Genomic DNA, 27749 nt, shown 5'->3' on the forward strand with positions numbered 1-27749 from the left:
CTGCTGTGACTGACTGAGTTGAGCTGATTAAATCACTGAGCTTTAATGAGGTTAGGTCACGTCATGTACAATACCCAATCAGTTTCATGTGGTCAACAGGCAGCCCGACAGTGATCCTGTGAATCGGACTAATGTGTTTGACTGATAATCTATTAATAACTTTCATTTTAAACTAATGATTGTTCTTGTCTCATACAACTAAAAAGTTTCCTCAGAGGGAAAAGAGAGGAAAGTAGAGTTCTACGTATTGTACTGAACAGTACAAAAGAAACTTAAATACACATGATTTGACTGATGTAAAATAAGAAAATCCCAAATTCCTTCTGGGCAGAGACACCACATTAAAATCAATTACTCACAAAGCACTTATGTACATACAAGCTTGCCTCAAGACTGTGCTTACCTCCAATTTACATAAAGCACACAGAGAGACCTTGAAGCCACTCATGTACGAAGTTGGAGAAAGATAGAATAACAAGGATTACATGCATCAGAGAATTTAAAGGCGACTCAAGATGCAGAGAAAGGCCTAAAGGCTCATCTAAACTTGAATCTCTTCGCTTTACTGAGGTGTTAAAGGTGTACTAGCATGTATCATTCAAGGTGGAATACCTCATACATATTTATCAGCATGATAGAATTTGTGGTCATCTGGGATCTTGTTCTCTATCATTATGCTTTGATAACTCATGGTTGCTGTATAAAATAACATGGACTTTATTTTAATATACCTTTATAAATATAAATCAGTGACTGGTGATTGACACCCTGCCTGTTACCTTGATCCCAGTCTTGTTAACTCAGTCATGGTATTTCCAGCGTCTCACAGTTTGCAGCCCTAGTCCTTTCTCTGTTTGAAGCTTTGAATCCCTGAGCTCTCTGTTTAAGTAAATTTCACTCATACTGCTTTCTGACATGAACGCTTGAAAATGACTGGAAAATTGGATCTGGACAATTTACAGAGTTTGCCTTTCACATATGCAAAATGCAGCAAGACATTGTGCGGGGCCGATGTGGTTCCATTGCGTCACTTTGCTTGTGCTGCAAATGACAGAAGTTGAGCAGAGCTTAACCTTTAATGTGGCAAGGGACGCAACAACCAATCATATTGTGTTTAAACAACACCCAAGTGTAGGTGCTAGTCAATCAAATCATATTAATGCAAAGGAGGAGGCCGCTTCGATTTAGCATTGTACATTACGTTACATTACATTTCATTGTACTGATGGCTAGCATGAAACATTACCAGGAAAGCCATGTCGAGTGTCCCAAGCATGAGAGTGATTATTATGATTGTGAAGATCATGCTGGCATCAAGCGTCAGGCCGACCCACCGTTAAGTGTTAATGCAACGCATATGTAAGTCCAGCATTTCAAACACCACTACGCCCACTCGCTGGCTGTGAATGTTCCAAACATTTTCCCGCTGCATTTTCAGACAATGTCCAGCACATCTGACATGGACATTTAATTCTCACACACAATGCCTCCAGAAAATGTAAGGAAACTGCCTGCACTGAATGCAGCTTCAGTTTCCCATTTAAATCCCTGTGGGAGCAAGCACAACACTGACATACGCAGGGCTTTGTCTTACCTTTTGAGTGCCATATTCAAAGCCTTGTTTTAAGTCATCTATTGGGTTCAATGAGCATAGAGAGTATTGCTCCAACATAGGTAAATGGACATGTGACTTTTTTAATGGAAACATGCTTTTCTAATAAATTCCTCACGACTTTCCTTGTCAATGCTTCCACTGATTTTGGTTTTGGGAGTGTTAAAAGAAAATACACCCTCCAAACTACATGCAGAATAAAATGTTTGCTCTCTCAATAACCCCGTTATACCCAGCTTCGGGCTAGTTTGTGGTTAGACAATCCAGGACAGTTGACTAATGCAGCCACACTGACCTAAAATGACAATTTATAGTTTCTTCGAATACCTTAAAAAATCTCTTCTCCGCCCTGATGTCCAGCCTGAGCAGCTGGACTGATGATGATGAAAGACACAGAGTGTGTGGGCTGATGGGATTCTTATCTGAACTTTTAAAGCCAAAGTTAAACCATTTCATCAAAGTTCACTGTCAGATTTTAATCACATAATATAACCTTTTCCTTAGAGAGATGCTAGATAAAGTTTTGCAATTTAGTCTTCATGGAGCTGCCGATATCAAGAATGTGGAGGAGGAAGAAAAGTTTTCCTCTCGTTTCTGGCACAGAGGAGTTAAGTGATATTACAGTACATGTGAATACAGAGTTCTCTGGGGAAGAATGTGAATACAGGGAACAATTTTAATTATGTTATTAGTGGAAATGCTACAATACTCCTAATTAACACGCACAGATATGTCTACATACAGAGGAGCTTTGGCATATACTTGGACGATGATAAAATTAGATTTCTGGCTCCAAGCATTTTTGCCATGTCATTTTTTTTTAACCATGGACATGACTTTATTTTTGTTGGCAGGAATGTTAATATGAACGCCTCCAAATGGCCTATTTTCTTCTGGAATCTGAATCTGCCAGCCATTTTGTTAACAAACATAAAGATGGGCAAAATGATAAAAAAAACTCAACTCAACAAATGAGCATAAGGCATTTCAAAGATCTCTGAGCGCTCTGGATGTTGTGCTCAAACAGTATTTCAAGTCCTGAAGCTATTTCATCCATATGGTCCCTGCTTCTTTTAGTAGCTACGCAGCAGAGCTTTGTACTGTGAAACCTATCGAGGTGCAGTGTAATGGAAGAGCATACATTTCTGGGCTAATAGGTTGCTGTGGGCTATGCTGCGGCTGTGCTGTGCACTCTGCAAAACCAACTCCGGTCCGTGCCTCTTCACACCTAAAGCTAGAAGATAAAATACGAGGGAGAGGTCTTTACAGAACGAGAACAGGCTGTCAGTATTGAAAGGCACGAGAACTCGCAGTATGCTGCCTGGGAGCCCTGCGGGGCTAATGGAGGGAGAAAATGCTAACAAAGGCTCCATCATCTCCTGACCTTTCCACAGATGCTGGCACATTCCCCGATACGAAGGTGCCACCGCCCCTCTCACTGTCCTTTCCCCTATTTATCTCCTTCCCTCCTTCCAGTACAACGTATTTCTCTGTTTTTGTTCTTCCACCTCTTTTTCTGTCCGTCCATCACACCGGGTCCTAATGAGGGTTTTCATGCCACTGAGGTGTGTGCACAGTGCAGGGGTTGAGGATGTAAGAACCACCAGCTGAGCTCCTGCATCACCTCTGACCCGACTCGTCTGTCTCTATATGCCTCCCTTTGCGCTCTCCTGTCTTTATTTAGATGTTTACCTGTCCGTCTGACTGTTGGCATTAAGGAGCTGTCACTAAACTCCTGCCAATGACTGTCATGTCCCCCACGAGTGTCATCTCCCCCACTCGAGCTCTCAAAGCACAGATGCCTTAATGAGCCCTGTGGTGGAATCTGCAGTCTTCTGTGCAGTCTGAGATGAGAAGATGGAGTGACAAAAGGGGGTTAAAGTGTGACGCTCATGGGGAAAAAGCAGGAGTGAGGGAGCAACAGGGGAGCAGGCAATTATCTTTATTCTGCTGCTGTATATGGCCATCCAGCCCTGTGGCAGGCACATTACAAGTGAGCTATATATCCTCCACCCCTGTGGAAATAATCACACCTACCTACCATCACTCTACACCCCCACCTAGCAGGAGACAGATGCTCCCAAACATCAGAGAGATAGGTAAAGAGAGACTGCGCTTAGAGTGGGATTTCAAACAGTATTAATGCCATATTTTATTTTCAATAACACTATATTGCTCTGCCAACACACGTTTCTTTACTGTAGTGCCCATAAAACGCACTTGAATTAAATTGTGAGAGGAGCAGAGGGGGATGATAGAGAGAGGATCCAAGCCTTATGTATCAAAAGGAGAGAGAGAGGGGAGGAGAGAAATACCTGCAATGATATATCAAGAGGCAGAATGGAGGGATGATGTCTCACAACAAGGGTAAGGAGGGAGAGAGAGATTCTTAGTGACAGAGAAGTGCACACACGACTTTCACTTTTCCAGACATCTTTTGACGATCTAACCCTTGTATGAAATCCGTATCAATCAGTACTCCTGGGTTCAACTGTTAGAAACAAATGTTTTCTGATGAAGACCAAATATAAAATGGCTTTATAGCTGGAGCCACTGAGTATTTGTTCTGGTGTAGGAAAAGCCTTTAAATAGCGTAACTAGAAATGCACTCGCCATGTTTTTATTTACAGAATGCAAAACCAGAAATCTATATATACACAAGGTTTTGTGAACAATTACACTCACAACGAATCTGGCAGTCTGTGCGACCTGTGGCTAAAGAGGAAGTATATTTATATATTTATATAAAATAAATGTGTGCCACAATGTTATCCAAGGTTTTAATCAATTTTCAATCATGGATGTTATTGATTGACAAAGTAATAATAATAATAACTTAGAGGAAAATAATATCTCTATATTAATAATGTCACTGTTAAAGGAGATATTAAGGCCTTAGAAGAAAATTTTTGTATTTGTTGTCTTATGTATTCTGTGCCTACTAATATCAATCAATCAATCAATATTTTGAATAACAACATATCACAATTTGCCTCATTGCTTCATCACACTGTATTGTTTTAAAATATATTATGTGGATTCCTGTATTTCATCACTTTACTATTAACACAGCCCCTTTCGTTTTAACATCAGGCTGTTCTCAGTCTGATTCCCCAATGCTCAATTATCTTTCAAGTGAAGAGTTTAACCCACTAATTAGCCCACATTCATAGTTCAAACAACTATAACCAGCAGCACTAATGCACTATGCATTCCGATTAACAGTGGATTCTGGATAACTTTAGCCATCTTCATGTCCTGCGTAGTCTCTCCAGAGATTTGGATGTGGACTTTCTCCACAGCTTCTTTTCGCACATGAATAACGCAGCAGGAGGTTCTCTGCTCAAACGCGTTTAGAACATCAACCAATTCAGTCAGGTGAAGGGCCGTGCAGCAGGCCGAGGCAGGACGTAACCAATGAATTCCACTGCAGAATTCACATCTTTTTTGTTTGCATCACATCGACAATGGCGTCAGCTCTTATCACCACAACTCTCTTGACATCTTGGCATCATATATACAGATATATATATATATATATATATATATATATATATTTGTTTTTTTCATTTATGCATCTGTCACGTGTTAGAAGTGTCATCTGTGTACTGTTATAAGTTAATATGACAACAGCTTGTGAGACAAACTCTTGCAGTCTGAGCAGGCTTTAAAACTGAGGGAGCGGACACAGAGAGAAGCTCTTGTGTTGTAAGAGTGACAGAAAGAGGAGTGGTAGTGAGAAGACATGAACACTAAAACTGTATGTGCATTAAAAAAGGGAGACTGACAGAGAAAGGCAGAAGGAGAGATGAAGAGCAGAGTAAACCTGCGGTTAGCCATGTTTGCAGAGAGGAGGTTTCCTCGGCTTCCCCTCTAACTGCCTCTGCTTTCTCAGCTCCAACCCACCGCACGACTCCCTGCTGTGCGAGAACGAGCCCCGCAACACACATTCTCTCACTTTCACAAACACACACCGACGTAACACTGTTACACACATCTGTAGTACTTCACACCAAAGAACCCATTTTCTTGGAGCACCTACATGCTGGGTTTTACAGATCATGTTTCCCAGTGTTAGAGTGTGAGATAAATACCTCTCTCTACCTCTCTCTCTACATTTGTGACTGATCCTGTTCTTCTTCTTTATATTTTTCTTGTCTATTTACATTAATATAAATCATTTTAACCAGATGATGTGATTGTTTTTTTGGAAGGAATGCCAACTAGAGGTCAAGGTTTCTCATCGTACATCTCCACTCACACACACACCAGCAGACTTTAGTGTATTCAGTGGGAAACTAACGTCTCATGCTGTTAGGTATTCAGAAACAGCAGAAACACAGGGTGAGGCCGCAAATGAGCCAAATAATACTGAAAAGATGACCTCCAACAAGGACACCCTTAATTGGGACGTCTGTGTGAGCTTCACGTATGTGAACATGACTGTGTTACAGATATCGTGGAAGTGGAAGCCAGGTCTCAGAAAAGGACCGTCTCTATTCCCCTACCACTTAGATGAAGCAGTTGGCTTCCCCTGTCCTGGAAGTATCCTCAATGAAATAACACCATTCCTGTTTTTCCTTCTTGCTTATTTGAATTTTAAAAACAAAAGCCTGAATGCATTTGTTTACATGTGAAAAAAAGAAAGAAACAGGACTAGTGTAAATCACTATTCAAAACAACAGGGTTGTCCTGCTTCAGTCTCTGAACCCCGGCCGGCACGCTGTGTATTTCCCAGCTTACTGCAGCTTCCCTTTGTATCATAAGGGAAGTGACAGCAGCTTGAGGGAACAAAGCAATAAGTTAAAATTAACATAAATTCACATGGTAATGTATTCAGGATTGGGCAATGACTTTCCATATAAGAGAGAGACATGTTTTTGAAAAATAAAAAGGTTGTGTTTTAAGAAGAGCAAAGCTGCGAGAGTTTACAAAGGCGTGCACAGACACAAGTGTAATGAATAAATATTAGCCATGATATTTGGGATTCAAAGTGAAGATAAACTAGTCCAATCTCATGAGCCCAGTTGTTATCTACACACTCAAATACACACACAGTGCCCTAAATTCATTACTGAAGTCTTATACAGGCATTCAACAGTTACACAAAGGACTTCCTCAACTGACAAATGCCCCAAGAGTTCATCTAAAATATCAGTTTCATCAACAATTGCCACCAAAGATGATATTTAAACCTGAGAAAAGGTTGAGTAGAAGCACAGTGATTTGGTTTAAGTTGGTTTTATGCAGCACACACAGATGTCTAAGTTGTGCCTCCCATGTATTCAGCTCAACCGCTGAGCATGATGACAGCTGAAGCCACAGTATTGTGCTTCTCTGTAATTGAATGGAGACGTGGGGTCAGAACTCCAAAGAGGTTCACTGGCTTGAGATAAAAATAAATTGGTTTTCCTCATACACAACTTTTTTAGAAATGATTATTAAAAGAGAAAAGTTATATAATATATCTTGTAAGCACCATAATGTGATGACAACTTGTGTGCACTGCCCATTGCGCCTGGCCTTCTCTGATTCTTTAGCAGAGATAATCATTGTGCTGGCTAATTGAAAGTACAGAGCACACAAACACACACACACACACACACACACACACACACACACACACACACACTGCATGAAAAATGGAGGTTACATTACCTTTCCAAAACTCCCCTTCCCAATGGCCCGCAATATCTGGAAGTGATCAAAGTTCACTGTGAAGAAAAAGAAGGAGAAGGAGAAAGAACCCGTCAGTATGACTCCAAATAGAGGAGAAGGATCACATGAAATCATAAAATATTAGCACAGTGACATCTTTGCTGTTGTTTTAGCTCTGTACTCCATTGCATCATATTTAAACCGAAACTAAAATTACTACCCTCGCCTCTTCCAGTGAGGGTAGTTTCGGTCTAAATACATTTTTTGACGGACTCATGGGACTCCTGTCCACTGAAATGTAATCAGTTCATCTTTGAGTCCAAGTGAGGACTGGTAAAAATTTGGAGAAATTTACTTCAGGCCGACTTGAGATGTCCAAGAGGAACAAAAACATGTTTCATGATGCCACCATGACCTTGAATCTAATCAGTTAATGTGTGAGTGTAAGTGAACATTTTTTCCAAAAATGGAAGGATTCTCTTAAGGTGTTCTTAAGATAACATGTTCACAAAGCAAAAAAATGACTTTGACCTTAAACCACCACATTTTAATCAGTTCACCCTTAAGTCAAAGTGAATGTTTCTGCCAAATTTTAAGAAATCTCCTGAAGCTTTCTGTGCAAGACCAAAAGTATGTTTTGTGAGGTCATAGTGACCTTGATCTTTGAGCTTTGGCTACCAAAATCAAATAAATTCATACTTAAGTTACACCGAGCCTTTGTTCTAATTTTGAATAAATTCCCCAAAAGGACTTTTGAGATATTATGTTCACAAGAAAGGGACAGATGGACAACCTGATTACATCATACCTCCGGCCATTTGCTGTTGCCTGCGTGGAGGCATAACAATGACTGTGAGGTTTAAGTAATGCTCATCTACATGTGAAGTGTATACAGTGGATGTGCTGCTGCCTTTTTTTTCCAGCCTCCTGATTTAATTTGACAGACAGTCCATGAAAAAGTTTACAGAAAGTCACCACATATAATGGTTGGTTGAAAATCCTTTGAAATCTATAACTGGTTGAGGTTTCCAACATGCAACAGAGCAGCAGACAGTTCCCTGATGATGCTCTGCCAGGCATTCTTGCTTTGCTTTTGAGTCTGGTCTTTAGCAAAGCATGCTCAGCTGGATTGAGGTCAGGTGACTAAGTTGCCCTGTCAAGAACATTCTGTTTGGCCTCAAAAGGAAGCCTTGCTTGTCTGTTGGTATAAAATCTTGGTCTCCTGCATCATCCTAAACAACAGGACTGAGAGCCCGCTGCCATGTTCAGTGGAGCTGTGTGTAGACACAAACTGACATTAGCATGCTCACAGTAACAAAGCTAATTCGCTGATCTAAATGTATAATGCTTGCCAAGTTCATCATATTAGTTTAGCATTATAGCATGCAAATAATTGCTAATTAATATTAAACACGAAGCACAGCAAAGGCTGGTGGGAATGTCATTATTTTGTTTTTTTTAGACATATACTAAATTTTGACCTGATGGTAGCACTAAAGGACAAGTCATTCATGAATAAAGTTAAATATAATTGTCATTAGAATGACAACTAGCTGATCTAAAACCTGCTTGTATGGAAAGTCTGAAGGATGAAAAGTCCTTCTTCACAACACAAGATGTGAAATAGTTTTTAAAAATCAAATACAAGGGCTGAACCAGTGACATTTATGAAACTGTTATATTTTAAAGACTTTCTATATTTGTCTTATCAGATCATCACAATTAAAAAACAAAGCATTAAACATTGCTAAAATGTTTTTTTAATGACTGAGCTATATCACACTGAATAGGACATTTTATAGAAAGTCACTGAAATTCTTATTAAGATCAGCTACTAAAAATACAAGGAAATAAAACAGGCCTCTAACCTCTAAAGGAAAATGCTTAATTTGGAGTTCCAGGGTGATCAGGCAGAGGCAGACAAGTCTTACTATAGAAAAACACCAGGCTCACAGCACTGCAATCATTCATCTTGTTTTATGTTGCTTAATCAATATGTGTAATGGCACAGTAGATGTTTTGGCTCATTGCCTTCCTCAGTAGATGTGTGTACTGGCTGATTGATTGGTTTGGAGTTTGAAGTAAGTCCTAAGGGAGGGAGGGCGGTAGACTGGGAGGAGTAAGGAACAGTTTGAAAGACTGCAAAAGGGAATTAATCTCAGGGAAAAAAAAGAAACTCTGTGTATAATATAAATCGATGGAAAAGCCCTGCAATAAATACTTTTTTGATTATGTAATGTTTTGTTTTTGTTGAGAAATTGTCAGAGGTGTTGAGAGGCTGAACAGTTTGAGGAAAAATAATTAGTTTTTCTGATCAATACTGCAGTGCAATTTATTTTATTTAATAGGTCTGTATTTGTATGGCCATAATGAACAAAATACAGCTTGCACTATCATTCACTTATGTATTACATTACTATTTAATTTACATTAATGCTATTGGATTGGATTTTTTTGCATTTTGACTCAGGATCCTGTCGAGTGCTACATCAGCAGAGCCAAACAACCATACCCTGACCAATCCTGTGCAGACACTGGCTCCAAATGAGCGAGATGGCAGTGTTCATATCTGGGATAGTTTGGCTTCATTTCTGGATAGTGGGAAGAAGAGACACCTTTTCTGACTTATATCCGATTCAGAATCATGTATGTGTACACATACTAGGAATATGACTTTGGTGTTAATTGATACAGTAAAAAAAATATATATACAAAAAAGCTAACATTACAAACATTACTACTCTGTGAAAATAGAAGCCGACAACAGTGCAATGGTGCAGAGTGCAAAGATGCTTGAACAGATAGGGATTATTTATGTATATATACATGAGGATACAAAAATACATACATATGTGTACTGTATATATATACATTGTATGGTATAAACACTCAAGGTTTGCTTGTGTTATCCATTTGAAATTATAATATAATGGGCTCAGAAGTAAAACTAGGAAAATGTGACAACGTTCAGACTGTCTTCCTTTTCCTTTGAAGAACTACCAGGCTAATTAGCTGCTGGCTAACAGTATAAAACTGGCATGAAGCAATCACCCAGACCACGTAGAAAAGACTTGCCACTCTGCTGGTCTTTTAACAACAAAAAGACATAGCCCATTTCATACTCCTTTGAACATCAAAATAAGACAGCGTGGTGTTCCTTCTTTGACGGAACCATTGTCGGCCAAGTGTAAATCGTGCAGATGCCGAGAGCTTATTAACCAGCAAGCATCCAAAGTTTCGTTGTTGTTGTTGTTGTTGTTTTACCAACCCACAGAAGAACTGCAATTAGCTACAGCTGAGTAAACCCGCCAAAAGACAGTTGGCGGTGTAGTCGGTGGAATCAACTTTCACTTGTTAAAGCTTGTTGAGACACTTCTGTTGACTTGAGGTTTAATTAAAACACAGTGGTAGTTAGAATTAAAAGGCTTAGAATTGTATTGAAAAGGTTTTTTGCAAATGCATTGATACTGATTGGATCGGAGGAAAAGTCAGTTGCCTTTTCAATACGCACAGCACGTACTATGATGCAGGCATGTGGGCTGATGAGCTGATGGGCTACCCCTGACCGGCATCCTCGTCATCTGTCTTACTGATTGAGACTTGCCTCTGTTCAGTGTGTCCATGTGTATGTGCGTGTATGTGTGTGCAGTGCCCCAGGCAGATGTGAGCGCAGCAGGCATGTAGCTAACTCATGTGGCTCCTCCTTAAAAGTCAGTCACTTCTGAAGCTCACATCTGATCTGCTCGACCCCCTGTCCGTGCAGACAAAGGGTGATCATGAGAGAAGAAAGCTCATGCTGGGCTCCTCCAGGCAGATCCACTGCCAGCTGACCTATGCAACACAGTGCTGAATCAAGAGGTAACCCCACACAATGTAGTTAGTTCCAAACAAAAGACACAAGGTGTGGTGTGCATGCGTTGTCTGGGAGATAGACTAATCCAGTGTGGATTCTCCTCGCTCATTCTTTTGTACATGGCTAATCCTTCATATGGGGTGGCTCTGGCTTCGCTCTGGTGCAGACACGCACAGACTATGTACCATGAATATAGCTTTCAATGTGGTATTAAAAAGGATAAGGGCACATGTATATAACAAAAGGAAAAGCTAATTTATATAACATGGTGGGTTCATAAACCCGTGATTCTGGTTCCAGATGAAAATACATTCATTTATGTAGGTTATGTTGAGCAATCTGAAACTCATGTCTGATATGACAGCAGTATAATATGCAAAACTGAGAGGGTTCAATGGATGTTGCTTAAATCAGTGTTTCCCAGAGAGATCAATCTGTGGTAGTAGATACACATGGGGAGAGGACTTATGCACAAGAGCATGAAGTTCGCTCTGCGCAACAGAGGCCAAGTGACAAATAAGAGAGCAGTCTCCACGCCTGCTATTATGACGAACACCTGCAGCAGAAACATTGACAAGGTCTGGCTGTCTGCAAGGAACAATAAAAACTTTATGGATGTTTTGAAGGCCCAAACAACATGAGAATTCTCCCAGTGTTGCCAAAATAGAGAGGGAGGGAGAACAACAGAGACAGAGAGGGCAAGCGACCAAGACAGGGAGAGAGAGAGATGCAATGAACCAATGAATTAAAACAAAAAATAAAAAACAATTATGGTGTTATAAGTGTGTAAAAACATTATCATGAAACTGTGTTGGAAGAATTAGACTACAGTGGGCCGAAATACATGGGAGACACTGCTTAACTATCTTAGTGTCCAACCTGTTTAAGCTTTTGTCACATTATAGCAAAATATAATACTTTACAGTCCTGATAATGATTTATAATGTTAATTGCATATTAAACCATGCAATATTATGAAACATTTGTCAGAGGGTAGAGTGTTACTGAGGGGGACTTGTGAAATTTTATTTTGATTTCTGGGTATGTGGTTTCTTGCCAGTATGAGCTGGTGATATGTGATGGTGGGAAGACCAGCAGTGGGTGTGCAAAGTCGGCAGTAACACAACTGAAAAGGTGGCGCTAATTAAAAATAATGACCTGTGTGAGTTATAGCTTTACCGGCCAAATCCACTAATGATGTCACAAATCTGATCACAGTTTTATAGAACTTCTATAAAAATGGTTTATCAGCCAGATCCATCAGCCTCCAAACACACACTTAATGCAACTTCTGACTCAAATTGGAGGAAAAACACACAGTACATCATCTAAAAAATAAGGGTAAGTACTTTGTTGTGTCTCACTTCATTAAGTGTCTTATGTAACAACCCAATTCAGTAAGATATCAAGCCAAAGAGAAATGTGTTATTGAGTACATCTTATATATCTAAAAAAGGAAGCGTAAATGTCTTACATTATCCAGCAACCCACCATGGGAAATGAAAGCAGTATCAAGTTCTGCAACATTAAGCACAGGTTTACTTTTATTTTCATTTCAGGTCCTGTATAATACCCGTATGGAATCATACAGATAGATGTCAAATAAAGCACAGCTTTCCATGTGGTATCTTATTAAGGAAAAAAAAGCTAAACCTTAGAAAATATAAAAATTGAAATAAAAGGGGTAAAACAGGTTGACAATGTCATCCATAGGGTGCTGGTATAGAATGTAAATAAAGACATGACAGATCCCCAAAAGTGAAGCCAAATCTCTTGATCGTCCCCTGGTAGTATATGTCAGAAACCTCCACATAATCTATGTTAGTGGATGGGGCATGGACCAAACTAAATAGTCAAAGTACATGTTAAATAAATGTACAAAGCTAGTACTTATCACAATGATCTAGGTCCAGATGTTATTTTTCGAGTAAGTTGGTTGGTTTTAATTCGTTATTTGATGCAATACAAAGAGGGTGATTGAAACCTGAGACTGACTCGCGACTGGTCAAGCACATGTATCTGCAGGACATCACTACTGCAGTTCCACAACACAATCACTACTGCACAGCTACAAATTATGTTTGTTTCATGATGGTGGAATCTTTATCTGAGCTTCATTTTTGTACAACAGGAGGAAGTGGGGTTGTGTCATCCATCCTCATTGACAGTCTAGGGATCAAGGGATCCCTGAATGATTTAAGGAGTTTGAAATCTATGTGAATCATGCATTATGGCCTTCACAGTCACCAGAGCTCAACCCAGTTAGACACCTAATGGAGATTTAAGAACTGTTAGGCCGATATTAATGGTGTTCATCTAGTAGTGTTCAGAGACATGTGGGTTCAACGACAAGTAGCACTGAAGTCGTTCTGGCTGCTCATGGTGGCCTAACACCGCTATCAGACATATCCTCCACAGGAGCTCCTGAGAATTAGGTCCAGACATTTTCCTGAAGCTTCCTTTCACACATGAACAATGCAGCTGGAGATTCTCTGCTCAGACATGTTCACAATGACAACACATTCTCTGGTTGGATTCAGGTGAGAGGATGTAACTATTAACTTGTTTGTTTACAGCTCATTGACATTGGCCCTTATCACCATCTTCCCATCATCTTCTATGTCTTCGTTTATGGCTGAGCTTTTTCAATTTGTTTTTCTTTTTAATGTTCATCTGTGTTAGAAGCGGACTGTCACTCAGAAGTGTGCATTCACACATACACCTTCAGTGCATCTCTGAAAGCAGCTCATGAAACAAACATTTTAAACTGGTATTCTAATTAAGACTCTTAAAATGATTTATCCCAGTAGACTGACTTTCTCCGATGCTGACCTGACTTTAATATGAGGAGGACAACTGTCAAACAGCACTGAGACGCACCATATCTGTCAGATAGTATAAATCTAAGCCTAAATGTTGGAATATTAACAAAGGAAGGCCCATAAATGTCATATTATTCTCTATCAAATTTGTGAAAATGATAGTACAATTACTTATCAGCCTCATATTGTCTTTTGTTAACCATCGATCGATGTCCCCTGTATCAGAGCTCTTCCTCGAAGTATGAGTCATCTGGTAATGGGAAGCAAAACAAAAGCACCCCTCACCCACCCACTATGCACCTCCTCCCTCCCTTTCACTGGCCTGGTGAAAGGAGCTGCTCTTCAGATTCAGGCGTAAAAAGAGGTTTTGGGTCTTATTCCAAGCTAAAGGGATAATTAGTGCGGACACTGCATTTCCTGTAACCATCACTTCAGCATCAGAGAGACCCTGTCTGGCTCCCACATGCTGTGAGGAGGAATAAAGTGGGAGGCCGTGTACTGGTCTTTCATGTCATCCAAGCTTTACGCTGACTTTAATCACAACATAGACCATCACAGAACTGACTCACCAGTGAGGTAGCAGAGCTGAAGCAGTTCTTGCAGCCTGGTCGTATTATGGGTTCACGCAGCAGCACGAATCTTTAAAATGTTTATTGACTGACCTTGGCAGTGCTCATCTGAAAGTGTACATTTTTCTCTTTAACTTCTGACTGCATTGCAAAAAACAGTTGTCAGGTTTTCAACGAATGTTTTTCTACAGCTGTCAATAGGTGTTCGTAGTCATTGAGTTTTTCCTTTCATAGCTTCCAGTGGTTGCTTTCTGCATCGCTGCTGCAGCAGATGTTGAGCCAAATGATTTAAGGACAGGGGGCATCCTTTGGTTTAACTACAGATGAGCTCGACAATACAAACTTCAATAAACTTGAGGCTCTTCTGATAAATCAATGGAACGCTGCTGACAGTATTTATAACTTGTGTCGTTTCATGGTTAAGTGGTGCTTCAAAGAAACCAACAAGTAGATGGTGAATGAGGCTGGATAGAAAAACAGTGTCTGCACTGACTGTGTTGGCCCCATCCTCTGCTCTCAGATTACAGTTGATGTTGCACAAAAGACTAGAGGTAAAACCCTGCATACGACTGCAGCAAGTGTGAGTGAATTCGATCCAGCCAAAGAACAGTGCGAGAACGACAACATCCTTCCCTCTCTAAGGGCTGGAAGCTGCTGACACTGCAGGATGTTCTGATGAGTAGGCTGCACAGGGGTCCTCAGTGGGTGATTGGCTCCTGTGGAGGAGCTGATACAAGCATAAAGCCCATGTCAAGGGGCATGGAAAGTGGATATCGAAAGGGTCTGAAAGTGTGTGTATGTGTGTGTTCTTGTACTCATTACCTCTAACTGACCCAAAAGACTATTCAAAGCAGGAATGTAGCACCTTTATTCTGCCTAACTGCTCTGTGTTAAAGGTTTGAGCCATAAACCGTTTACAAAGATGGGCCACATGACAGTTCCCTAAAAGTGAAAGGAAAGAATCTCCCATCACCCCCTGGTGGCTGGCTTATAAGTAGGTTATTGATGCTATAAAAACAGGGTAAGACATCATGATTGACAGCAGAGACTGATTCGGGATTGGTTGAGGACCTCAGACCCTGAATTATGTGGGACCTCTATATAAAAGGAGCGCACAATACCAAAAAACACCAAAACAAAAATTGCTCTTAAAATCTCAGTGAAATACTGCGCTGCTACTTCAAATTCTTGTTGGTCAAAAGTGCATTTTCCTTTCACAGCCTCAAGATGCGATGTGCCAGCACTGCACCTGACCACCACTCGTTTTAAGATTGACACAAAATATGACTATGAGTGCATGTGCTATTTGTAAAAACATGGCCAATGAAGAGGAATAAACAAGTGTCAGTCGGTCACTAACAAAGACACATGCATTGCGCTGGGGAGTGAGCTGCTTTGCACCAGGTTTAAGATGCAGTGGTAGCATTGGGGGGACAGCAATTAATAAAAATCGAGTCCAATATAATACAGTGGATGGTAGGAGAGAGAAGAGAGGAGGCCAGAAAAGGTGAAACAATTAGAGGACACTTTCAAGAAAATGAAAAATACATTATGCAACAGGATCATTAAACTTACAAATTCTTCCCTGGGAAATACTGCATTTCAGGGTCTGGAAAGAAAAGACTTCAAAGTGTTTCTCTATAACTGGATAAAGGACCGGGTGGTAATGATTCTTCAAACATGAAGAGAAATGGGAGTACAGCATGTCAGAGCAGATATTAGTAAAATAGAAAAGATTGCCTGAAACCACAAATAGAGGCATAACATGTTGACACATACAAAAGAGCAAATACATGTGTAAAAATCAATATCAATTTAGTTTGTGGGACTAAGTTTCTATAGTCATATTATGGTATTAATTATGAATCCTGAGATAATGTAATTTTCATGAGACGTTCTTTATTAATCACCATCACAGTCGCTGCTTGCGGCACAAAGAGGGTTGTGTGAGGGGCGGAGGGGTGGCAATTTATCAAGAACGCAGATGCTTATCAATTATGAGTTCAACTCACATACAAGTATCTGCAGTTTGGATAGCTGAGGCAGGGTTCACTGTGAACAGACACTCGGTTCTTCAAGGTTTATGTTCAGTATTTTTAAGATGTTGAAATCACATGAAAGTGTGATGAAGCACACCAAAGTTGCAAAATGGTCCAGTACACAAACAAAAACAACACCTTGTTCAACCAATAAAAATGCCATCTTGTTTTCAGTATTAGCTGTAGTATAATTTGGGGGGCAAGCACGGTGGTGCAGTGGTGAGCACTGCTCCATCACAGCAAGATTTTCCACGGTTTTATGGAGTCTGTCAATGTTGAGTTTGCATATTTACTCTGTCTGCGTGGCTTTTCTCCTGCTTCATCCCACAGTGCAAAGACATGCAAATTTGGGTAGAGTGATATGGGTTACTTTACTATTAACCCCAAGCACAACCAAAGTTTTTTGATAGGAATCTCTTAAAATTTGTTAATCAAATTATGACCAAAGTAGAGATGTCGCGAGAACCGACTTCAGTACCAACTTAATGCCAAACTTCTTATTCTTCACTTGTGTATATAGGTGTGTGTGTGTGTGTATGTGTGTGTGTGTGTGTTAGTACTTTCAAATATTTGTATAAGGACTGTGAGTTGAAGTAAATTGGGATTTATTCGTTTTGGTTTATCGACTAACACATTTTTTGGTATAGTCACATCCCTAGAAAAAAGTATGTACTAATCAGGATATGACATCAGGCAGAGGTCTGGTTACTGGACAGTGCGCCAGTCTATCATAAGGCTGAGAGAAGGAGATAAACAACATTTAACTTCATATTTACACCTTTATTTAGACCTGCATGTCTTTCATTTCATTTCAGTCATTTCTCATGAGACTTAAGACAAGAAGCATTTGCTTTTTGTCACTAATGATAAAATAAACTTCAGGTAAGGAGCCTGAGGCGTGATGCTTAATTAGCCCTTTTCAGAGGCAGAACTTTGGACTTGGTCATATATATGTGTAGGCAACAGGTCATTTACTACTATAGCGTTGACCTTTTCACCCAACCCTTATTTCGTCTGTTAATACATGTGTTTGTACTAGAAACACAGAGTGGTTTTAAAATATAACCTACTTGGAATGAAGCACATGCTGCTAATGATGCTAATGATGATGACTCGTCACCATGACTGCTGGTGGAAACCAGATTACCTGGAGGAAGCCCACTAAAAAAGTCTCAATGTGATCTGGACTGGTGGACATAATATTATATATAATGGATTAGGATCAGGTCTTCATGCCATTTCTGGACTGTATTAAATTGTAACTTAGCAGCAGATGTGAAGCTTGTACTGGCCTGCAGACTTACTGTTAAGCCTCTAGTCCACACATGATTTTCAGTAGTCCTCACCCCCTCAGGAAACTATCTCTATTGGCATAATTGTTCACAAAAGCTGATTGTGCACTTCTGTCAATTGCAAAATGGCAGAGAGCCAATTCAGTGTGTGGTAAAGAAAATCTTCTGATCCACAAGGCAGAGGAAGACAGATATTTCCCTCCCTTAAACCTAGAATAATTTCAATGAACAATAGTAGCTGCTCTGTTTCAACTGAATGTTTTTGTATATTTACAGGAGCCATACTGTATTATGCTCATCTTCAGGTTCAATTTGGGTAATTACTTGAAAATATTTACATGCTCTAATGTTCAGAAAGAAAACTCACTTTTCTCATTCTGGCCAACCAATGAATTAGTTGGTTAATCAATGAGTCTGTCGAATCAGAATTAATTGGTATTCAATTCACAGAGGAAACACTATAGTTACCGATCGATACTGATCGATAACTGACAACAACTCTGCCATTACACACAGATTTTGAATGTTGCTGTGTTCAGCACGGCTTCCTCCATTACTTTAACACTATCATCGAGTATCCATGTTAAAATGTGTGAGGAAGCATGAAAGCAACACCACGTTTATGGTCGTGCTTCATGTATTAATTAAAGTCAACTGGCCGATGATGATGTCAGTGCTGCCATAACAGAGCTTTTGTACATCTAGTACCATCCACCAGATGGAAACACAGTTTGAACAAAGCCCTGCATAACTGGCACCAAATCAATCATTATTTCGATAATGGTGAAATGACGACCTGATTCCGAGTGTAATAATTAATAAATATCAAAGTGAGGCTCAATCCTTTTTAAAAGTGAACTCTGAAATGTTAATGCAGACTACATTTAGAATACAACTCAGCCATCAAATCACACTAAGTGAATGCACCCTGTGTGGACAAGCCCATTGGACCAGGATCAAAAAACCTCCTAGCATCGATCCCTTCCTGTTCTGCCTTTTGAGAATACGCCTCTGCTTCTAATCCAATCCTTTGCAGTCTGCCTCTGTATTATGTTATCAGCCTGTGCACAAGCTAGTGCTCAGATTTTGCTGACAAGTTTCCATTTGCATACACAGTGCACATAACCACTACGCCGTATCCTTGGCAGCTTTATAGCATCAGCAGCAGGCACCACTAGATATGATGGGGACTATGTACTTTGCTGAAGTTCTCATGGCGGCACTTTAGCATCTCGCCACAGACGCTGGCTGAGGGATCAGAGTCGAGGAGCATGTGACACTTCACTATGCAACTAGGATCATAGTAAGAACTGCCCTAAAAAAACAGTTTGCTTTACAGCAGCATCTTCTCCCACATGATTACTGAATATTTCATTGCAGTAGTAAGCCATATTTCATGGTCTGTAGTAGTCGGGCTGCTCGAGCACATCAGAGCCTTAAATATTGAACATCAAATCAAATGCATCGACAGGCAGATGCACAAAGGCACTGGACTCCACAGATCCTCTGTATTTTCTCCAAAGAAGGTGCATGTGTGAATGTAAATGTACACGAGAGGCGCTCCCCAGTTAGGACTTTGGGATAGAATCCACCTGACCTCTTAGTATAAAGTCCATAGAAATCCAGGAGAAGTCGATGCAGCGGGGGGGGGGGGGGCCTGTGCAGAAAACCCCCTGGTAACTCTGGGTAAACCCTGAAGCCAATTCTCAAGATTTTACCCAGAGGTCATGTCTAAAAACAGCTTTACTGTAAAATTCAACTCACTGTAAATCCAACATATTCTGATTGATAGACTCCATCTCTGGAGCTCTCTCGCAGCCTGTGGAGCTGGTTATGAAGGCAATCTTGATCTTGACCTTGCACTGGTTGTCTTTGATCCGTATTGATGGGACTCTCATTAAAGCATAGGGGGAGAGGACTCACACGTTCTTTGATGAGCACAGGGAAGGCTGCATGTGCCTCGGATGATGATAAAGCGGAGTATGGTGACGAGTCATCATCATTAGCATCATTAGCAGCATGTGCTTCATTCCAAGTAGGTTATATTTTAAAACCACTCTGTGTTTCTAGTACAAATACATGTATTAACAGACGAAATAAGGGTTGGGTGAAAAGGTCAACGCTATAGTAGTAAATGACCTGTTGCCTACACATATATATGACCAAGTCCAAAGTGCTGCCTCTGAAAAGGGCTAATTAAGCATCACGCCTCAGGCTCCTTACCTGAAGTTTATTTTATCATTAGTGAAAAAAAGCAAATGCTTGTTGTCTTAAGTCTCAAAGTGGCTTTGCAGGAAAGTGCCTCTGCAGTGCACTGAAGGCCACAGCTGATGAATCTGTTTACTTAAATCACTATCATCATTGAACAGCCATCATCATCATTTTCTCCTTGTACACTAGAGCACTAATACAGCCTAATTGCGGGCTCTCTAAACAGAGCGCCTCATGAATATTCATGAGCACTACAGAGCTCATTGTCTTTACAGGCATGGCAGTTTCAGCTATGGATCTCAACTGATAATTGGACAAGGATAGGGAGATACGCACAGAGGGTGTGCGGATGCAGTGCTGCGTTCAATTCCAGTGGTGATTCGACGGACCCCACGGGCGGACTGTCATGTGGTTATTCCGTCTTTGAGTCTCCTTGCATGTGCATTAATTACCCTGAGAGTGTTCTTTTGATCTTCATCTGCTGGATGACTTCTATGATAAAACTAAAGAATCATACCGCTGGAAAAGTAAAGCAGCCATTAAGGCTTGATCTGGATGCTGTTTTTTCCCAGGCTGTGTTTGTACGCCTTACTAATGTGATGAATCTCATGCGTGTGATTCATACGTGGTACTATATCTCTACGGTAAGTCATCAAATTAGAATGAACTTGAACTGGTGCTGCCTTGATATCAACAGAGGATGTAGATCAGGGATGTGCAGCTATAGCAAACCTAGTTTTGCCTCTCTGATTTTATACCCGTGCAGCACAGTCATGCCTCTTAATTTCAACATCCATTACTCACCTCTTACTATCTGCCCCCAGCCTTAGATACAGGCCAGTAATCTGGTTTTTCAATCAGGTATACTTACAGTAATCAATATCTCTTTACCTCATCTTTCCCTTTTTAGATTTTTCACCCTTTTGTGATCAAGGACTTTGATCAAGAACCTGTGAACAACTGATATCTTCAGACACCTGGAGGTCTTTCACTTTTCCCTGTGACAATATATAAAGATGTATAATTTGATCAGCTTTTCTCACTCTGCTCTGTACTGTCGGGGGTGGCATCTGGGTAGAGCATGCAGAGGGTGGGAGATGATTTTTGAAATTTTGAAAAACGTATGGCTCCTCATTTTTATCCTGAGATATTTGTATTATTTAATTTTTTTCAGTTTTGCAGCTATTGCGCGTCATAAACGTGCCTACTTGCTCACTGTGAATTCACTGGATGTAATTATGCTGTAATCTCACATGGGCTCACTCGGACATTCTCCAGGGTTTTTACAAGGGCGATGGCAGGTATTCCATCCACGCAAAGTTTAAATTCTTAGTTTCAATACTGACAATACAGTTTATGCCGCTTTGGGTTCGGAAGTGAAACATAAAATGTAGAATTTTTATTAGAACATAGAGAAAAACTTTAATTTCATAACTATTATGAAATGCCTTTTTCAATAAATGCACTTGCACAGAAAAAGCTTCCCACAACCATCGCATTATATACGTTGCAACATTCAAGGCGTGAATGTTAGGTAGGTTTAGGTGATCCACATTCAATACTTACTAGACTTATTATTCTGAATAAGGTCAGTAACAGCACAATGTGAATCAAACAGTGTGATGGACAATGCATTCAGTCATTCATTTGTCAGGTAAATTCTGAGTATGTAGAAATGCACTCCCCGTGCATTTAGACAAACTCAAACATATGCACAGTGGAAATGCAGTGGCAATATCATTAAATCAGTTATATTAAACATTTCTAACACCAAATGTAATGTACAGTGTGTGTGACTGTGTGAAATATCTCCACAGATGTCAAGTAAATCCTCACAAACAGGGAGCCACGTCAGACAGAATGAAAGAGGGGATGTGAAATTGGACCTCTACACACAGAGGAATCACTACGGTAGGCTGTATCGTACATCTAAAGGCTGTCAAGACGAAGAGCCAGCAAGATGAGAACACTTCAGAGGATAATTCTGCACTGCAGCATGGGGACTCTCTCGCATGCACAGCACTGTCACAAAGAAACATCATCTGGACTGTGTGAAAACTTCTGAGGTTACCATGGTAATAATGTGTCCCTTTGTGTGTGTCTGTGTGTGTGCGGGTGTCTGTGTGCATGTGTGTTAAGTTACAGTGCCGCCACATCATTCCCTAGTCCCTTCTTTGGCATAATTCATTCACCGTGATTCACAACTCCTGGCCCAGAATTGGCACATTGTGTATTCATCACAATTTGGCTCAATTAAACACAGGAAAGACATTGTGGACTGGACTTTTAGTGAACTACTGTTTGTCAGTGTGCGTGAAAGCTGCTCCTGCGGCAGAGTGTTGAGTTTCTCTGGAAAAAATACAATGGATTTATTGAACAGCCCTGCTGCTTCTTTAAAGGTCATCATTCCATACCAGCATTATGAGACCAGGTCAGCGTCTGCATAATCATTACAGCTTAAGATGCAGCAAAAGCTTCATCTCCATCACCACTGTTATAGCATATTTTATAGGTATATTATAACAAATACAATAAATGTGTAACATATTATGAGTAAAGTCTGATGCTGAAAGTACTGTGAACAGAGAACAAATAGTCATGTTGAATTTATGAACACACCCATAAATAAAGTTTATTTTTGCTTAATTGGTTTTCTTGTAAAAAAAAAAAAAGAACGTACAAGAATACTGTTAAAGTACCAAATCAATGTACCAATAAGAGTAGTAGAGTTATGACAATCTTATACCAATTGCTCATACTGTCCAAGTAATAATAGAAGATGTTTGGGATGAGCACATTAATAATATAGCTTTAAAGTTATTCAAATGAAATGCTCCCAAACAAAGATGCAAGCTTATGCAGAGAGGAATTTGCTGATCGTAGAAAATTAATTGACAAACTTGATTGTTTCAGTCGATTTTAAAAGCAAAAATGCAAAACATTTGCTAAAACCATCTTGTCAATGAGTGTATGTTCTGCTTTTTTCTGCCCATATCATTTAAAACTCTTTTGTCATTCATCATAAGCTGAGGAAAACATGAAAATATCCACGTTCTCTGTCTCTGCCTGCACAAGATAAATGTACACTGTTCTCCATTTGTTTTTAATTGAGTCAGACTTGCACTAGCTTTATGAAAAACACAGTGCTGCAGAAATGCAAATATGGCAACACCTCAGAGAGCGAGCTTCCACCATATTGTTAACACCAAACACAAGCATTGACTCACGCATAACCAACCATGGAGACAGCCGCTGAGTGGGTCCGAACTCCCTGCTGCGTATACACTGCATCTGAAACAAGTTCTTCTAAAGTAAAATCTGATCTCAATACTCAACTCTAAATGCTACCACCATCCCTGTGCATCTTCAGTAGGACCTGGTTTCATAAAGCACTGGGCTGTGACACATTGCAAAGTGGACCATGCTCCAGGGTTAAAATGCCATACTAACCTTTCAACTGTTCACAGAGGGATACATTATGGATCTATTTAGAGCCTGGTGGGAGGTGGTGCGAGGGAATGTGGTAGGGAAAGGAGGAGGAAAAACAGTCGCAGGCTCTACAGAAAAGCATTGTATACTGTAAATACGCAGTCCTGAAAAGTTATATTTATTTATCTTGTAAAAACAACTTGCTTTTCAGGACTTACCGGGTTCAGTAAAATGGAGTTCTATACTGTCCAGTGCAGTGTGAGTAAAAACTAAACAAAAGAAGGTTCTGAGGTGACTCAGGTACTGAGAAGAAAAAAATAGCACTCTTTATTTTCAGCCGCACAAAGGTGAAAAGTACACTGAGGGCTAAATAATGCATCTTCACTTCCAACACCGTTGATCTACACAAAACAGTGGAGTGCAGTGTGTGCTTCAGTGCGAAGACGTGGATAGTCCAAAAGCTATAGACACAATAACCTCTCCAATTCTAATCTGGCGTCAATCTCTGGAAATATTTACTAGGTAACCACATATGTTGTCTGCACTAACCAGAAGAGGAATAGTTTACATCAGAGGTGGAGAACCTCCTGCCTCCAAGCAGTATACGGCCGATGCGTGGAGACAATATGGTCCAACCTGCAAGACAGTTCATGCTGGGGATAACACAGTAGGACACTGCAGGAAATCTCATTATTTCCCTCTTTTCTGTGAGGAAGCAGAGATAACAAACATCAACCAACTTGTCATGTTTTATGCAGGATCACTGTCGAGTTTGATATGAGTGTTCTGTCTTCCATGCATTTATCAAAGGTGAGGATTTGATCGTGCAAGTTGTTCCGGCTAAAACAAGCTATGAGTAGAATCATCATCATCATCTGACATCAGACTCCTCTCGAACAAGAAGCAGTTCCAGCCATCTCATCAGAGAACTGTGATTAATGCATTCAATAATTTAATATGGCCCTCGAAGGATGTTATAAAAATTGAAATGGCCCTTGAAAGGAAAAGAGGTTCCCAACCCTTATATCATCGGTACCTCACTGTACACAAATACAGTGGGCTTAAAAGAATGCAGAGCCCCACTAGCCATGTGTAAAACCTAATTCATCAATTTAAAAGACTTTATTCTGCAAGTTTTGGAGGAAAAAACATAACATTGCAACATGAAAGCTGTGAAACATCCAATGCAAATACAATACAGCATTAAAACCACTCTGAAATCTCGATACAGTAAAGTGGACTCCTTTGGAAAATGCCATTGAAATGCTCGATTCCTTGTTCCCTGAAGAAAGTAGTTGTTTAGAATATGTGCACACGGATTTGTGTGCAAGGTTTACAAATCTGTGGGCACAGATTACGAATCCAAGAGCACAATTTAAATACCATGGGCAAAGAGAACATATTTACAAATGGCTCTTCTTTTCTTTTTCCTGAGCTGACCCTGAGGGGGGCTTCGTAAAAAGGAAAACAGCTTCTTGTACATACCACTGTTTTGTTCTCCGACCATAGGAATAGATATAATTGAATATATAACTCTTTACAAACTGAGGCCGAGCTGAAGCACGCTATGTATGACACTGCATTTAAATGTGTGTTTAAGGCGCAAGGAAAGGGACACTGTGGCCTCATTCTTTCCCCCTTAACGGGCAGAGGCAGGACACGTTGTGTTCTGGCCTACATACACCTGACTTCTGTTCGTCCTCACAGGTATTTAGGGCAGAGCTGTATATTCAGTTCATCAGGTGACCACTCCAGATATGGCTCAGCCCAAACTCAGTTCTCGAAAACCACTGCATTGTTAAAACACTTACACTCTTTGAAACTCAAAAAACAGATGCTCCGACGAAAGACAGAGTATCGGATCAGTACATAGATTTGCATACTCACCAATGCCCGACCCAGCATTTGGCTCAACCTGTCATTTTAGATGCCGTTATCAGTATCATAACATCTCTTCTTACATCCATACAACTAAGTTTTCATTTTAAAATGCATCACCTTTGCCACGGATACACACGCTACAATGGTGAAGTTTGGAAATGCTGCAGGACCCGTTCTAGTTTGAAAACTACGGGGCAGCGTTTTCATCTAGTCAGGCAGAAACAGAGATGTTTGGAAACTATGACGTACACACTCACACCCACTCGCTGATTAGGTCATCATTCACAACGTGACCTTTGCTGATTCATCAGGCTCACATGACCCCCTTCTGAGAGATAATAACCAGCATTAGCCTCGACTGCCGGTGTAGAATGCCACATGGAAAATCAAATGTTGACCCTGTATATAGCTGTTGTGCAGTTAAATTCTGTATTTTACAATGATGCAACTCCTTACATGCATAGGAGACAAACTTTAATTCCAGCAAAGAAGGATGCACATGCCTAGTGTACGTGAGTGGTTGTGTGTTGGTACGGACTGGGATCAAAAGGCTTGTTTGGACAGAAATTGTTTTTTGAACCAGTTTTGAACCAGTTTTCAAATGAAAACGTAGTAGAACGGATGTAGCTAGTATCTAGAATCGTGGTTTATAAAATTGTAAATATGGATTTGTAAACCAAGTTTTTTTCAGCAGACCCTGGGTGGGGTGCTGCAATACTTTCAACACCTGTGAGTAGCAGAGTGATTGTTTGCACAGACCTCTGGTCTATGAAATGTAGGAGATGTTTTTGCATACACAGTACACCCCCCTGAGGGTGTGATGGGCAGCTGGAAAGGAGGAGTGTCTGTCACATTCAATGAAATCATATTTATGTGGCCATTCACTGTGGAGCACTGCAGGAATGACAATATGGATGTGTGTGTTTGTGTGCAACCAGTGAGCCTGTGTATTTGCATACCTCATAAGTAACTTGATTACTGTTCACTGTCTGTAGTAATCAGATTTCTTAAATGTCATGTAAATGAGAAACTAAGTTTTCTCAAGGGAGGCGAGGGATTATGGGAAATCTGGTAAACGTGGCAGGATTTCTGCTGGAAAGACTGACTTTCACTTAACAGTCACTGGGTTTCTTGCAGGATTTTTAATAAAAGCGTGAGAAAGACTTCAGACAGAGAAGATATTGCCAGCTGGATGACAGGTTAAAGTGTGGTATCTTGGATGGTACATCCTAGTGTCCAAAATAATTCAATAAACCTCAAATATGTTGATGGGTAGAGGAGGAATCTGATTACTGTCCTGCATGTCAACACTGTTTTACAGTAACATGGCTGTGATCATATGTTTCCGGCTTTAACCTGAATTCTCTAAATAACATTCTGTGCGTGAAACACAACACAAGTGAGTTAAAGGCTCTGAATAAAGAAGTACAGTGGTTATGGTGCTGTCCTGTCCTCTTCCAGCAGTGAAGAACAGAGTCACCTTACTTCAACCTCATTCTCTCAGTTACAAATAGCCTCCCAAAAAAAAATCCAATCCCCGACGGACGGCCATAACAAACAGTGATTGTCCAATCATAGCTCAGTAGCCAGACATGGCAGGTCTTTGGGATATCTGTCGTACCCTGACGTGCACCTCCCCAAAAATGTAACTATGCCTTGAGGCTATGCAGACCATAAGAGCTGTAATTGGTCTGCTTGGTGGCATCGCATTTCCAGAAGACTTGAGAAGAGAATTGAGTTGAAGGAACGAACATGGGCGACATCTTTCTTTTTTTTGTTACAGTTCTTTAAGAAAAAGTATTTGGTATTTGGTTCAGCTGCAATGACATTGATCTGCCAGGAAATGAGAACACCATTTGGGACAGTAAAAGTACCAACAACAGTATTTATGATATTAAGTTTTTCCACTGTTATCTGTGCGAGAATGAAAAGCTTGACTTGCATAGCAACAGTAACAGAGGAGGTTGATTTAGGCGAATGGTCAATAATCCTCCTGAAACTTTTGTTTTTAATTAACTGAAGCTAAATAAGTACTTAACCAAAGAGGCAACCAACCAGCCAGAATGCTGTTCTTAAAAAATGCTAATACATTTGACACAGAAACAATGCAGGGACACTGAGAGTATCTGAAAACTGGCTTTAATTAGTTTCTATGGGCAATAATGTTTGGGCTGCCAGCTAAATGAAGCGTAGCAGCCCAGGGTTTGTCTCACTGCACCGAGGCCACCCCACAAATACAGTCACTCCACACGCCCTGCATATTGAATGGGATTATAAACTACAGAGAGTTTACATCTGTCAGTCTGTCAGGCAACTTGTGTTGACTTTGTGATTTGCAACCCGAGTCTTTATCCTCTCCAATCCTCCTTATTTGCTGCGAGGT

At 40.3% G+C, this 27749-nt stretch overlaps 1 protein-coding gene across 1 annotated transcript in view; it reads right to left on the reverse strand.

Annotated features, from left to right (window-relative positions):
- LOC109630503 (serine/threonine-protein kinase 32C) overlaps positions 1 to 27749 on the reverse strand; it is an 82330-nt gene that overhangs the window by 46803 nt on the left and 7778 nt on the right. The window contains exon 2 of the mRNA XM_069538718.1: positions 7271 to 7326. Within this exon, the coding sequence (XP_069394819.1) occupies positions 7271 to 7326 (56 nt within the window). The remainder of the gene's footprint in view (positions 1 to 7270; positions 7327 to 27749) is intronic.

The sequence above is a fragment of the Paralichthys olivaceus genome, chromosome 14 (assembly GCF_024713975.1).
Source record: "Paralichthys olivaceus isolate ysfri-2021 chromosome 14, ASM2471397v2, whole genome shotgun sequence".
Classification (NCBI taxonomy): Eukaryota; Metazoa; Chordata; class Actinopteri; order Pleuronectiformes; family Paralichthyidae; genus Paralichthys; species Paralichthys olivaceus.